Source organism: Crocodylus porosus, unplaced genomic scaffold (genome assembly GCF_001723895.1).
Source record: "Crocodylus porosus isolate Cpor-Errol unplaced genomic scaffold, CroPor_comp1, whole genome shotgun sequence".
In the NCBI taxonomy this organism is placed as follows: domain Eukaryota; kingdom Metazoa; phylum Chordata; order Crocodylia; family Crocodylidae; genus Crocodylus; species Crocodylus porosus.
In genome coordinates, this window is record NW_017728918.1 from 33,809,260 (window position 1) to 33,824,052 (window position 14,793).

General features: G+C 41.6%; 1 protein-coding gene across 1 annotated transcript in view; it reads right to left on the reverse strand.

Annotated features, from left to right (window-relative positions):
• SNTG2 (syntrophin gamma 2) overlaps nt 1–14,793 on the reverse strand; it is a 294,588-nt gene that overhangs the window by 256,232 nt on the left and 23,563 nt on the right. The window contains exons 3-4 of the mRNA XM_019538149.1: nt 8,532–8,588; nt 8,373–8,430 (exon numbers count right to left, since the gene is read on the reverse strand). Coding sequence (XP_019393694.1) covers nt 8,373–8,430; nt 8,532–8,588 — 115 coding nt within the window. The remainder of the gene's footprint in view (nt 1–8,372; nt 8,431–8,531; nt 8,589–14,793) is intronic.

A 14,793-nucleotide genomic window follows, 5' to 3' on the forward strand; every position in this document is an offset into this window, starting at 1 on the left:
AACTGATTAGCCAGTGAAGAGACATTTACTTTTGATTCTGGAAATGCAGCCACATGCCTGAAGTGGCTCAGACTAGAAGCTAGGTGGTGCTACAGCAAGCCCTCTCTTCTCTTCAGCAGCAGCTGCAAAGCTGGAGGGAAGCTGACCTGTAGGGGGGCGGGGGGAGTGGTTTCCAGGGCCTGCAGGCTGCTAAATATGATTGGAGAGGGGTTTAAATCCCCAACCTGACCTGCAGGATGTATCTGGAGGGAGAAGGGGGAAGCAGCCCTTGCCAGGCTTATCCCTTGCGGAAGAGGCATGGCCAGACACTGGCCCAGGTAGTGCCTCAGGTGAAGGAGGGCAAGGGGGGAGGGGATTAAACTACCCTTTCTCTCCTCTGTTCCAGTGGCACAGGGATCCTAGCCAGGGTCTACCCAGATTCCTGCCCTGCTGACCCTTTGCATGGTGGGGAGCATTGCCAGAGCTGGGCTGGGCTGCAGCTTCAGGTGAAGTGGGGGCAAGGATGGGAACTCTCCTGTTTCCCCTCTTAGGCATGGGCACAGGGACCCCAGCTGGGGTCTGCCCAGCTTTCTGCCCTGATGGCCATTTGCAGGCGTGGCCAGAGCCAAGCGGCATGGCCGTGCCATCCACCCACCTCTCACAGTGCTGTGGAGCTGAGCCGGACCGGCCCACAGATGCTGCTGAGGGCAAGTGCAGAGGAGCTAGCCCAGGCTGGGCTGTGGGGTCAGGACCCTTCCCAGCCAGCTGTGGCTCAGGCTGGGCCTGCTGGACCTGTGTTGCCTGGATTACTCCCAGTTCTCCACACCCAGGCTGGGCCAGGCTGTCATGGAACCACAGCTGGCAGGTCCCTGCCCCTTTGGCCCAGCCCAGCCCCTCCAGGCCCACCCTCAGCAGTGTCCGCAGCCAGCCCCACTCAGCCCCAGGGGAGGTGAACGGATAGTATGGCCAACCTGGGCAAGGAAGCGGGGACAGGGTCCTTCCCAGCCAGCTGTGGCTCTATGACAGCCTGGCCCAGCAGTACAGGTCATGGCTAGGCAGATAGTGCTGCAGTGGCAGGTGGACATTTTACCAGCCAGACTGGCTGTACAGGATGTGCCTGTGCTCCCAGGCCAACTCAGAGGCTCAGAGCCTGGCAGCCACCTGCCACAGGGGGCTTGTGTGCCCGCAACTACTGTTGTGCTCCCTGCATGGTGCCTTTGAGGAGCAAGCATCATGTAGGGGGCACAGCAGTGGCTGCTGCAGATACACGAGCCCCCGCAGCAGGCAGTTACCATGCTCCAGGCCTACCAGCACCTCAGAGCCAGCCTGGGCAACCACGGTCATGTCTCACATGGCAAGTGTGGCTGCTAAGGCACCTGCCCACAACTGCAGCGGCGTCACCTCTTTCCACCTCAGAAGGGTTTTGCCCCTGCGGCCCAGCCTGGGATGGCTCCTCTGCACCTGTCCTTAGCAGCACCCATGAGCTGGCCTGGCTCAACCCCACAGCTTCAACCCCAGCTCCAGCCCAAGATAAAGCCTGCAGATGGCGGGGTCATGTTGGCTGGATTCTAGCCATGCCCCCTCTACCCGCTGCTGCTGGAGTTGGGAGAGGGTAGATCCTAACAGGGGCTGATCCACCCCAGCCAGGCAGACTCCAGCTGTGGTCTCCAGGGGGAGAGAGGAGGGAGGGGGAACAAACCCTTTGCCTGCCCTTCACCTTAAAGGCCATGATGGACAGCATCTGGCCATGCCTCTGTCCCTGCTCCAGCTAGGGGGCATGAGGGCAGGGCCAGCCCTGCTCTCTGCAGCAGACAGGACAGCTGGGCCCAGGGCTGAAAAGGGTGCTCAGATGCTGGGGGACTGTGATTTAATTTAAACTAGAAAAGGGTCTGGGACAGAAATTCTATAAACCGGTTTGACCCAAATCAGTTAAATCTGATATTATATCCAACCAGCTTTATCTTAAACCAGTTTTAGCCATTGTTTTATGTACACTAAACTTATGTTTTGTTACAGGTTTAAACAAGTTTCTGCTCACTTAAACTGGTTTATTTGTAACTTCTCTCCTTAGCCAATGTGCCCTTACACCAGACTCGACAGCAGGGGTGGGCAATTGTTTTAGTTGGAGGACAACTTAATGAGTTTTGGGGACCTGTCAAGGCTGCATCCATCTTTATGTCTCCCTCACCTCCCTTCCCCTTCCCCTTCCCCTTTCTCTTCCCCTTCCCTTTCCCCTTCCTTTCTTTCTCTCTCTTCCTCTGTCTCTCTCCTTCCCTCTCTCACCATCTCTCTCCCTCTCCTTCCCTCCCTCCAGAACCCAGCCAAAAATGTAGTTCACCAGGAGCCCCAGTGCTCAGCTGTGGAACCAGACAAAGAGAAGAGGAGAGAGAGAGAGGGATGTTGCCACCCATGCAGCAGCTCCTGCCTGGATCTGATTGTGCTGGCAGGTGCCATGTCGGAGTTCCAGGTGGGATCTCCTGCCATGCCTGGAGGGTGGCAGATTAGCTGTGGACTCTGCCAGTAGGTTTTGCATCTGGTGATAAGCCAGACAATGAAACAGCAAAAGGATTTATTACATGGAAGAGAAAAAAAGTGACCAGTTTGGAGGCAGATTACAGAACAGAAAACAAAACAGTCTCACTCTCTTTCCTGGCTATGGCACAGCTCTTCATAGATTCTAGTGGTATTTTCAGAGGCTAGTCTTGGAGTAGGCCAGCTTTGACAGCTGGGGACCAGGATTCTCTCGAGGCAAGGGGAAATCAAAAATAAAACTACAAGCCTTTTACCTAATGGATGATTCCTAAATACTGTTATGTTTTTACTGTATTACCTATTTGTTGGTAAGCTGTAGGGTTCTCCAGAATATTCCTGTCTACCTGAAGAATCTGGGATGACCCGAAGTAATTGCCCCACTCTGGACAAGGTTTGCTATTGTGAAGCCAGTGTCTACCTTACAGATGGATTGATACCCCTAATACTTTGCCTGTTCATACTAACCATGTTATTGTCTCCCTGTATTGACAGTCCTTCCTGCCCTGTGTCTTGGGAGTCTGAGTTTCTTTGCCAGTTACTCTTAAATTTCCCCTTTCTGATGGGCACTCAAGTCCCCCGGCGTGGGCTAGAAAATTCCAGACCAGGTGAACTCTTCATCTTTAATGAGAGTTGACCTCTTTCTGAAGTTATGGACATGTGTGATTGGACCTCAGAAGAGCGGGAAAAGCTTTGCGAGGTAAATAAATTGATACTTATGAAAGAACAACCAACCATGTGCACTGGCTGAGAGGGCTGTGTGACATATAGAGTGCTGTGTGCAGTGATGAATGATTGGCTGTTGAAATGATTGATGGATGACTGGTGGCTGTGTCTATAACTGCAGATGGATTGAAAGGGCCTGGGTCTCCAGGGCTCTCCATGTCTCCAGTCTCCTGCTGAGTGTGCTGCACTGTGTGGTGTGGTGTGCCCGAGGCTTGGAGCAGCCAGAGGTCGAGCTGGAGTGTGAGTGACCAAGGAGGGTCACTGCAGCGGCTGTGGTGCATTGTGCCCAAGGGCCGGGGCAGCCAGAAGCCAACATTGAGCCAGGATTGTGTACAGAGTGAGGGCACAGTGGGTATGGGTTGAGGTGACCAATATTCCCTTCTGTATTTCCCTCTGTTTCTTTGTGTCACTGAGTGGTACTGCTGAGTGAGGGAGAAAAAGGCTCCTCTATGGTGCCCTTGCTGTTGCATAGTGGTTCTTGTATTGGTATTCATTGAGCTTGCTAGATGTAAATTGGTTAGTATCACTGAGATTGTTGTTGTTGTATTGAGGTTTTATTGTTGATATTTTGCTGTTGTTGATAATATATATAATTAATTACCTCTCTGTTGTTGTGGCCTTAATTCACTAATTAATTACTTAGGGCCAGGGTAGCACTGGGCTGTAGACTGAGAGCAGGCTGCCTACCATCCTTTAGTAAGGCAGTGTCCATGGCCATGCTGATTTGCATAAGTGCTTTATTGCTGGCTTCTGCCTCAACATGTCCCCTATTCATTCAGTAGGTATATTTCTTCTAAAATGTAAATAGCCATTAACTAGGGTGACTCCATTCAATGTCTGCTACCTCACCTGACTGTAACTTTTCAGTTCAGCCATGTTGCAAAATTGCAGAAAAATACAGAGCCCGACTTAATCTATATATGAAAAAATGATACAAATGAATACAGTTTATCATTAGCTTTACAAAGAGATCAAATGTTAGGTTAGTTAAATCAACCTTGGGGCAAATATCTCTGACTGAGACACACTAAACCCTCAAATCCTTCCTGCTTTTGGGTTGGGCTTATGACAATAACCATTTCCTTAATTAGTGGAGAGATATAGTTTAATAGTGCCCACTGGGGTTCTGCAATATAATATTTCACTGTCAGTTTATAAACATTCTTTTCTTTCCATTTACCATACTTTTGCTTGGACAAAAACATTCATTTTTCCTCAAATCATTTTACGTACTCTCATCTCATCAATGCCATGCATAAAATGAATTCACTCAAATATCTATGCAGAGAATGCTGAATTAACATTTCTATAGCATTTAATGAAAGTGGACTCTCATGGCTGAGCTCTCCCACACATAAATTACTTTTACTTGGACTGATTATGTTCATACACAGGGCTTTTTTCTTATTTAGAAAGGGTAGTAAGAATAGGAAGGCTTCTGCCTCCAGCTCATATTCATTTCAGCTATTGAGAGTTTCTATGACCTGTATAATAAGTGGAGCATGGTAGGCAGTATGGAAACTTGGCACCTAAGACATGGGGCCATCAGCGGTTTTAAATACTGGGGTAAGAATCCTGACCTGGGTGAAGACCCAATGGAGAACATGAAACACTAGCAATATTTTGCCTTTTTGTTAAGGTTCTTGAGGAGAACATGGATAGGACAAATATATTAATTTAACAATTGGGCAATCAGAGCAGTGGATAGGTGCCTATCACTATATTTTTAAAATAAAAAAAAATCACAAAAATATTCTGCTTATGAACTGGCCAGTTCATGAGGAACATCTCTGTGAAAGCCACATTCAACTCTGCATTGAATGAGTAATTTGATCTGGATGTTACAAATACAATGATCACAAATCATGGGCCCTCATCAGAAAGGAGTGTCTTTCCAGATGAAGGTGATGAAGGAAATGTATTTCTTTTCTTTGTTGACATTTGAGCTCTTAAAATCAGTAACAAGATCCAATGGAAACTAGAAATTCTGTATTATCACAATTAGAATGGAAATACCTTCAACTGTCTATGAGGTCAATGCTTTTGAAATATTTCCCCTCTCCCTGATTTCATTCTAAGCTTGAAACTAAATGCAGCACCAAGACACGTAATAATTCAACTAGCTGGGGAAATTCATGGAATAAACAAGAACAGCACTGTACAGTCTGAATATGAAGTGCCATTGATAAGCAAAATGTTGTATCAACAGAAAGAAGCACATCTTCAGATGATATTGGCAGCAACATTAAAATCTTCTATATGGATTTCAGGAAAAGGGTGTTCAAATCCTCTAAATTGCAGGGAAGAGAAAATGATAGCACACGCCATCATAAACAGTAGGAAATTAATGCCATTGCTAATGAGGTGTAACTTTCCTTTAAAATGTAGGCTATTTGGCTTGAGGAAACAAAATACATCAAAATTCCTCAAAAACATCACTTCTTTAATTCTCAAATCAGCAATCCAGTGGCTTTACAGTAGTACATAAGTTAGTATATGATATGAGCCTTTCTAATTAATTTATTTGCTTCAAGTCATAGCTCATCTTAATACTCTTGCCAAGGTTGTATTTCCAGATAGGCTGTCAATTTTGCATTAACAACACCTGGAATACAGCAATTCCTTGTTTGATTAATTCACATCTGATTGTTCATTCAGAAACCTTACTTGAGATTGGTCATTTTTTTTCTCATTCCCCGCTCCATCCCTGACAACTCCTTGTGTGAAACCTGAAATAATTCATGCGTCAGCTACCCAATAAAAAATTATAAACTGTTTTAGTTTCTACTCTAAAGTATATTAGAAGCTGTTCTCTCTTTCTGTCTCCCTTACAGATAGAAAGGGTCATCCCTAGAACAGAAATAGAGACATAGGCTGCATGACTAACTGCATGTCTTAGAGTGCGCCAATGTACGCAAACTATGTGCCTACCTATCTACAATGTACAGGATCCTGTATTGTCTTCCAACTCTACCAAGCCATATAATAACTATAAAGCCAATGTTTTCTTAAAGTTTTAAATTGTTTGTTAAATATAATCTTTTTTAGTTGCAAGTGTTGACACTTGTAGAAAAGAATTATAGATGAGCTTCTTTTTTGGTGGGGGGGGAGGGAGTTGTTTGTTGCTTTGTTCCCCCCCCCCCCAACTTAACTCTTCCTTTATGCAGAGATACTCTAGAATGTAAAAGGTTTGGCTATCCATTTTATTGGGGGTGGGGGGCTGTACAGTTTTGCATTCTTAATAAGGGACATCTGTTTTAAAAGGAAAATGTTGACAATAGAGGTACCATTCAGCATTTGCACCCAACAAATACGTCATGAAAGGAGCTTTGCTAGATTGACATATTCTGTCTTGTAACAGGCACCAAAATCATTTCCTATTGTGCTGATTTATAGTAGTCCATGATAGATGGAATCATATTGTGAAGTATGCAGCCAGAATAACCTATTTACACCTGCTTCATTACACTGCTTGAGCTAAGGAATCTAATCTTCAGCTATCAAAGGTAGTACATATCCACTGCATCCAACACACACAGTACTAGTAAGTTGCTCTGTTATTTGCTGAATATAGGTTCTGCCATTTTCTTCTACTACATGCAATACCAGGTGCTCCTTATGTAATATGCTTATTTGACAATCAGAATATTCCCTGATGTGGAGTGGGTGGCTCTACCCCCTCTCAACTTGTCAGGGCTACACTATTAGCCCTGTTAATTTCAAAGCTGCTTTTAGAGGCACAGCACTTTCAGGAAGTATATGAAATGAGCAGCAAACAGCTGGGTAGAGTAAAAATGTAATGAGGATTAATAAGAACTGAAAAACAAAAGAGTAGGCTGTTCCTACATCAATTAACAGATGAAAAAAAGTTTTAGTGGCTTTAATATTAAAATTTATAGAACTTGGCCTGCTGGAGCTGTAGCAAAGCTCTGTGCCCCATCATGCAGAGGTCCATGCATTCATTTTTATTAAAAAGACACATTTGTCCACAGAAAGATAGTATAATTATCAAGATCTGTGTGGCTATCTTTTGACTTACACATACAATTTTTAACTAAACCTGTTAAGGTTTTGAGTATCTTAAGTAAGTTTCTTTTAGAGAAAACATTATCTTTGGATGATGGATATAAGCCATGTCTTTGACCCTGATTGCCTATACTTTTTATCATTATTAATATTCTTGACACAATTTTACTCTCTATCCTTTAAAACTGGAATTCACCTTTATGCCCTCTGGGATTAACTAGTTCATCAAGTCTTAATCAGTTTCTCTGAAACAGATGATTTCTGGGTAATGCTTTAACTGTGTGTTGTATTAAATCGGTGGTACTCTACCTTTTGGCCCTATGGGCCACATAAGCAGTGTGGGGACTGCCTGTAGGCTAAAATGCACCCTGGAGTCTGACATCACTCCTTTCCATCTCTCTGCACAATAGAATTGTATCCTAGGCTCCTGGTGCTGTCCCTGTCCAGCCCTTTGTGTGGGGGCTGGGTGCAGAATCTGAGACTCCCCACAGGTCTGGAGGCTTGGCAGCAGGGGAGCAGTGCCACCTGCTGTCAAATTTCCCAAACTGTGGGGAGCCCCATGGATCAGATGACAGCATCATGCGCCAGATCTGGCCAATGGGCTGAAGGTTGAACAACCCTGTGTTACACTAATTTATACACTGTGTTACAAAAAAAAGTATTCAATATTGCTTCAGGCTGCCTTATTCCATCTAGGCAGGTATAGGCATATCAATGGTAGTAAATTAGTTTAAGGAAAAGGATCATCATAGTTTATTTGTCTGCTGCACTATTAAAAGTGAGTCAGTAGAGTTAGTTTTATTTTTTTCACAAGCCATGTTAAGTGCAGTGTTTTAAAACAATGACATATATTGTCATAAAAATACATTCTCTAAAATTAGATTTTAACTTCAGTCCTCAATGCCTTCATAAAACTGTGGACTATTTTCAATCTGACACACAGAATTGTCCATATCCTGACTTCAGCCATTTGCTGAAAGGGTTAAAAATGGTGTAATGTCAATGTCACGACCTGTAAATATACTGAAATTCTGAGGTACATCCCACTCCATTTTAAAGAACATAATGTAGACAACATCAGAAACCTGTTTGAGTATAAATATGTGTTTTACCTGCTTGGTCTTTAAATATTTTTGATACGACGACAGGCACTTTATGCTCAGCACCACCCTGTAAAAAAGGTGCATCAATAATGAAATCTTAATTAACACTTTCATGCCCTAATGATGCTAAAGTTAGAAAGAAAAAATAAAACAAAGGGTTATCCATACCTTTATACTTAAGCCCAAGCCACCAACTTGTTGTCTACGAAGTGTAACAGTTCTGTGCTTTAAAAAATTGTAAAAAAAATAAATTTAGGCAAAAATACAATGTCTAAACATATATATAACATGTATACACTTTAATATGTTAGCTTACACTTAAATAATTACTCATAAGACTTTCACCCCATAAGTCTCAGATAATGAAATTCCCTCTAAAGAGTTCAAATGTCACAGAAACACATTTAACTGCTTCACATGTTTTTAAAAAAGGAAACGAAAACTAAACTAAACGAATGCCAAATCCAAAAACTATGTACAGTCCTGAACAGCTATTTGTTCTGGTGTAAGCTTCACCTATACATTTTGTTATGCTTTTTCATTGTTATTTTCCTATGTCTAAGGTGATACAAACTTTTTCCATGAATATTTCTTCATTTTGTTCTGAGAAATGTTTTCATAGCGAACTCTGAGATGTGTGCACTCATAGCTGGGTTTATTTTCTTTTGTTCTTTCAGTTTTTCCCTTTACTTTTCAACTACATACACCTGTTTTTCAAATTCCTATCTTCTAACCTGTGACAACTCTCTTACAAAACACATTAAAGACTTCTTGTAGCCGTCTGCTTCTCATGGTTATTTTCTCCAATGCTTCTGCTAAAACACACTCAGGAGATAACATCTTTATAAATATTTTCTATACTAGTCTCTCATGTTTAGTCATAGTGCTCTGTATTTGACATTTTGCTCATGGTAACTGAAATCATAATGGGACTAATATCTTTATTTCATCCCTTGACGAAAGAAAAAAAGGGCAGGGGGGGAAGCACAGTAGTACAGATTTTCTTCTTTAGTGACAAGCTTACCCATTAAGCCACATCTCATCATCCAGAATGCTGACTCTTGGATATTTAATTCTTCTTACTCTTGTATATTCTCTCTTTTATATTGTTACTTTTAGATTTATATTTGTTGCCTGACTGTGACTTTGCTAATTTCTTTCCAAACTTTAGTCCAAAGTCCAAACTCTAATCATATTTAACTTCCAGCTTTTTTCTTGTACTTAGCTTAGCATTGTTGCCCTTGATAGTCTCATAAGAATTTCATGCATCACATCCTGATATTACAATGGTAAAGCTAATGTAATGTAATGTAAAATAATAATAATACAAAATACCTTTATCATGGTCTGGTACATTCCAAGGCCGAATCACAAGATAGCAGTATATGTTAAAAATACACCTGAAGTTAATAAATAATGGCCTAAGGTACATCTTAACACGTTTCAAATATATATGACTCAACTTCAGATCAAATGGCTCTAGCTTTGGCATAAGTTTGACTCCAGCTCTGAACCTTCTAGTTGACCCTTGTCTCCACTGTGTTCTAAACCAATGCTGTGACTCCAGTGAGAAATTTCCAGTCAAATTCAGAATATGGAACTTAGATGCATCTGCTCCTGTGTTTTCATTTGTGTCATTAACACTCAGGAAAAATGCTCAGTGGATAACAAGTTGAAACCACCTCTTTTCTCTGAGTTTTGTAGAGAGTCAAGACAGAGGGCACTGATACAGGGAAAGAGTTTCATGTTCGTGCTGATATATAAATGGCTGAAAACTGGTCAGGTCAGATTAGGTAGACAGCTGACAGTACATAGGGTGAATAGGGAAGATTAGAGGCAGTGAAAGGGGTTAATTCCATTGAACTATGCCACAGTTATGCATGTGTGCTGTTATTATGTACTTTAGGCCACATGTAAAATGTTATAGAAATAATGGACATTTTTCTTTGGGAAACAGATTTCTTATGCTGTTGGGCAACAATGGAAGTGAACAGGCAATAATATTAAATAGTAAAGTCACTATGGCACATGAAGGTGAATATTACACACTGTAAATCCATTCCTCCTGCCTTTCCCAAACCTCTTTTATTATGCCACTTTTTTCATTTTCCCATTTTCCAGTGCGATGCCTCCTCAACATGCTGCATGGATCCTAATGATCCCCTGGCACTTTCCTTAAGGGAGGACATCATTCAGATGTCTTGGCTCATGTCTGACCTCCCTCCACTTTGTGCTGTGTGCCAATTAACTGCTATATTCACACTCTAAGTTACCTGTCCTTTGACAATAACAGTAATCATTGGGCTCCAATCTATTATCTGCATCATTTTTAACAGTTTATGACAGGAAATTAAAACTTTTTTTACTGACTTACTCTGCTTTCTAATCAAATACTATAAGTCTAGACAGACCTTTAAAAGAGCCACACCAAGGATAAGTCGTGTCTAGTAATTTTATTGTAAATTCTACTACAGTGTTCCTTCAAGAAGGTGACTATGCATACGCTTAGCTCTGCAAACAAATTAAACCAAAGGAAGAGCTATGGTTGAGAAAATGAATATAAATTCCCTCACCACATTGTAACACTTAATCTGATGTTCCAATACATATAGGCTGGAAGGATATCATTAGGAATTTTGCTAAGCTAAAAGGAAACAAAAAGTAATCTACTGGCATTTTTCCATGCAATTTATTTATAATTAACATGCATGTGCATACATCATTGACAGATACATTTCTTAAATGGTAATACTGAGGATAAAATATATATCTTTGAGATGAACAGTATTTAATGTATGTAATTTGCATAATATCTATATTTAGTTTTGTGGAATCTGGCATTTAAATTACATCAATGTATAGCATGGCTCATTACATAGTTTCAAATATTTATATTAAAGCCAGTTTCAAAAAATTGCTTGCATCCTTTTAAAAATGTCAGCTATTTTAAATAAAATTACAGAAAAAATACAACATTTAAACAATGGGACAAGACTAACCTATACAGAAAAGATGGGCTCTATCTAAACCAGAATGAAACCAGAATTTAGCACTAAAAATTAAAAGTGTCATAGAGCAGTTTTGAAACTAAAAAGTGGGGGGAAACCAGCAAGTCCAGAATAGCACACAGGTTAGGTTGATGCAATCCCAAAGGGGGGCATCATACAGATTCTATACTGCCTTGAAGAAGATAGTAGAGGAGTAAGAAGTATAACTATATATAATAGGGGATAAATCATAACATCTAGACTAGGTACAGACATTCAAAAAGCCCAAGGCAAAATTGATCTGTTACATAGTTTTCTGTAAGTGGCATCATTTAGATTGATAGTGAACCGAGCACACATTCCCTTTCTGTGGGGTAGTGCAGGGGAGTATATCTTAGGCTGGATTCTGCCATTTTTAAATTAGTCTATGTTTGCCAAATTCCTGTTCTGTTATGGGTATGGACCGGTTTCTGAACATTTATTTCGGTAAAAGTGTAATGCCTGTACCTAGTCCTAGAGTTCCAGTCAGATAGCATGAGCAGTAATGAGCAGATCAGCAAGTATAAAATTTGTGAGTGCTTCTACACAAATGCCAGAAGCCTGAAAAAAAAGATGGATGAGCTAAAACATCTGGTAATAACATAAAAATCTTGTTTGAAGGGAGAGCTACCATAGAATTGCTGTGGATGGAAATCCCATACTTGAATAAAACAAATATAGTGCAACTCTTGCACTACCAAACCCCTGGTCAGGAACATGAATGTCATTATGAAATCAGCAGGGAGATTTGAAAAGCTACTAAAATGGGCTAAGCCATAATAATGGGAGACTTCAACTTTCCTAGATGGGTAAACACCACATCATGGCGAGACGTGGAGATAAAATTTCTGGATGTGATAAAAGATTGCATTCTGGAACAACTCATCTTGCAACTCACAAAAAGTAAAGCAATTCTAGGCTGAATCCTGAGTAACACACAGGACCTTATTCAAGAGTTACCTTTAGGTGAGACGCTCAGTAATAGCAAACATAACAGTCCACCATGTCATTATACAACTTTAGGAAGGGAAATGACACAGAAATGAGGAAGCTGCTCAGAATGAAGCTTGAAGTAGTAGTCAAAAACTTTAAAGGGCTGCAGGCATCCCGAAAGCTGTTTAAAAATATCATATTAGAGGCTCAGGAAAAATGCATAACATAAATCAAAAAGGGCACCAAGTGGATTGATAAAACCCGTGTGCAATTTAACAGCAGAGTTAAGGAAGCTATTCAAGGCAAAGAGATGTCCTTTAGAAAATGACAATTGTGCAGAAGTGAGGAAAGTAAGAAAGCTCACAAAACACTAGCAGGTCAAGTGTAAAAGTGAAATAAGGCAGGCCAAAAAAAGAATATGAGAGTGTCTAGCAAAAGACACTAAAGTTAATCATAAAAACATTTTAAAATACATCAAGAGGAAGCCATAGAGAGAATCAGTGAGAGCATTAGATGATTGCCAGGGTATCAACATACTGGGGAAATCCCTAAGCCATATGAAACCTTCCTCGTAGATAGTTCTAAGAAGTTGGACCATAATTTAGGTGACAAAAGAAGAAGTTTTAGAGCAGATTAATAAATTAAATATTAATAGCATCAGGACCAGATGACATTCACCCAGGAGTTCTGAATGAACTCAAAGGTGAAAGTGCAGAACTGTGTGTAGCCTATCTTTACAAACAGCCTCTGTGCCAGAGAAGTGGTGCATCATCAATATAACACCTATCTTCTAAAATCATGTCAGAGGTGATTCTGGGAACTACTGACCTCTTCTGTCTAGTGTTTACTTCCACTCCTGGCAAGTCGGTAGAAGTTATAATAAAGAATAAAATTAGCAGTTGCATGGATAAATATGATCCACTGGGGAAAACTCAGCATGATTTTTGTAAAGGGAAATTTTGTCTCACCAATCTACTGAATTTTTTAAAGAGTGTTAATAAGCACATGGACAACGGGGATTCAGTTGACATAATATATCTGGACTTTTAAAAAGCTCTCAGAGAGGTCCATTGCCAAAGGCTTTTAAGAAAACTGTTGCCACAGAACTGGAGAGAGGGACCTTTTGTGGGATGAGAGCTGGTTAAAAAATAGAAGCAAAGGGTAGGGTTAACTGTTCACTTGTCTGAATAGACAGAGATCAAAAGTGAGGTATCGCCAGGTTCAGTACCAGGCCCAATTTGTACAATGTTTTCATCAGTGACATAGAAATGGGATTGTACAGTGAAATCTCCAAGTTTGCAGATGACACCACATTACTTCATATAGTGAGATCCAAAACTGGCAAAAAGGATTTGCAGTAAGATCTCACCAAGCAAAATGAGTGAGCAAAAAAATGGTAGCTAAACTTTAAATGATGACAAGTGCAATGTAGTGCACTAAGGAGAAAAAAAAGCCTCAGCTTGACCTACATAATGCTGGGTTCTGAACAAGCTGTTATAACTCAGGAAAGAGATCTTGGAATCATTTTAAATTGTTCTTGATACTTCTTGAAAAGATAGTTCTTGAAAAGTAGTAGATAGTAGATAGTTCTTGAAAAGTCAGCAACCAAAAAAAACCAATCAAAACAATAAACTTTTGGGTACCATTAAGGAGGGAACAGAAAACAAAATAGAGAACAATATCATGCCATTTTACAAATCCATGGTGCACCCATAACTTGAGTACTGTGTGTAGTTTTGGTCTCTGCATATTCAAAAGGATGTTAGATTTGGAAAAGGTATAGAGAAGGGCAAACAAAATGATCAGGTGTATAAAGTAGATGCCATATGACGAGAGACTAAAAAGCATGAATGGCATGTGCCCCCAGTGGCTGGGAGAGCATGGCAGTGCTGATGGTGGTGGGAGCCCAGTGGCAATAAACGCAGAGCTCCTGCAGATGCCGCCAGCACTGTCAGCAGCCAGGGAGGGAGGTGACGAGTGCCGACCAAGGGTCGGCAACCACCCGCAGGCACCGCCAGCAGCAGCAGCATCCAGTGGCAATCGTGGACCACCCACAGATGCTGCTGGTGATGTCAGCAGTGGGTTGGTGAGTGGCGACCGCCCACAGGAGCCACTGACAGTGTTGGCAGTGCCTTTTTTCAGGGGGTGCACCGCCACAGTCAGGGGGTGCTCATGCACCCACGTGCACCCCTTTGCATTGCCCCTGTTAAAAGGGCTAGGAAACTTCAATTTGGAAAAGAGAAGGCTAAGGGGGAGATACAATATAGATTTAATAAAACCATGATCAGTGCAGACAAAGTGAACAAGGAATTGTTATGAACCAAGTCCTACAATACTAGAATTATGGGGGCACCCACTGAAAACAGTAGGACAGATTAACCCCCCCACCCCAAACTGGGACTGGCTCCTGGGGCCTGGGGTCACCTTCTGATGCTGTGCACTAGGATTGGATGCCTGATTAGGGGACCAGG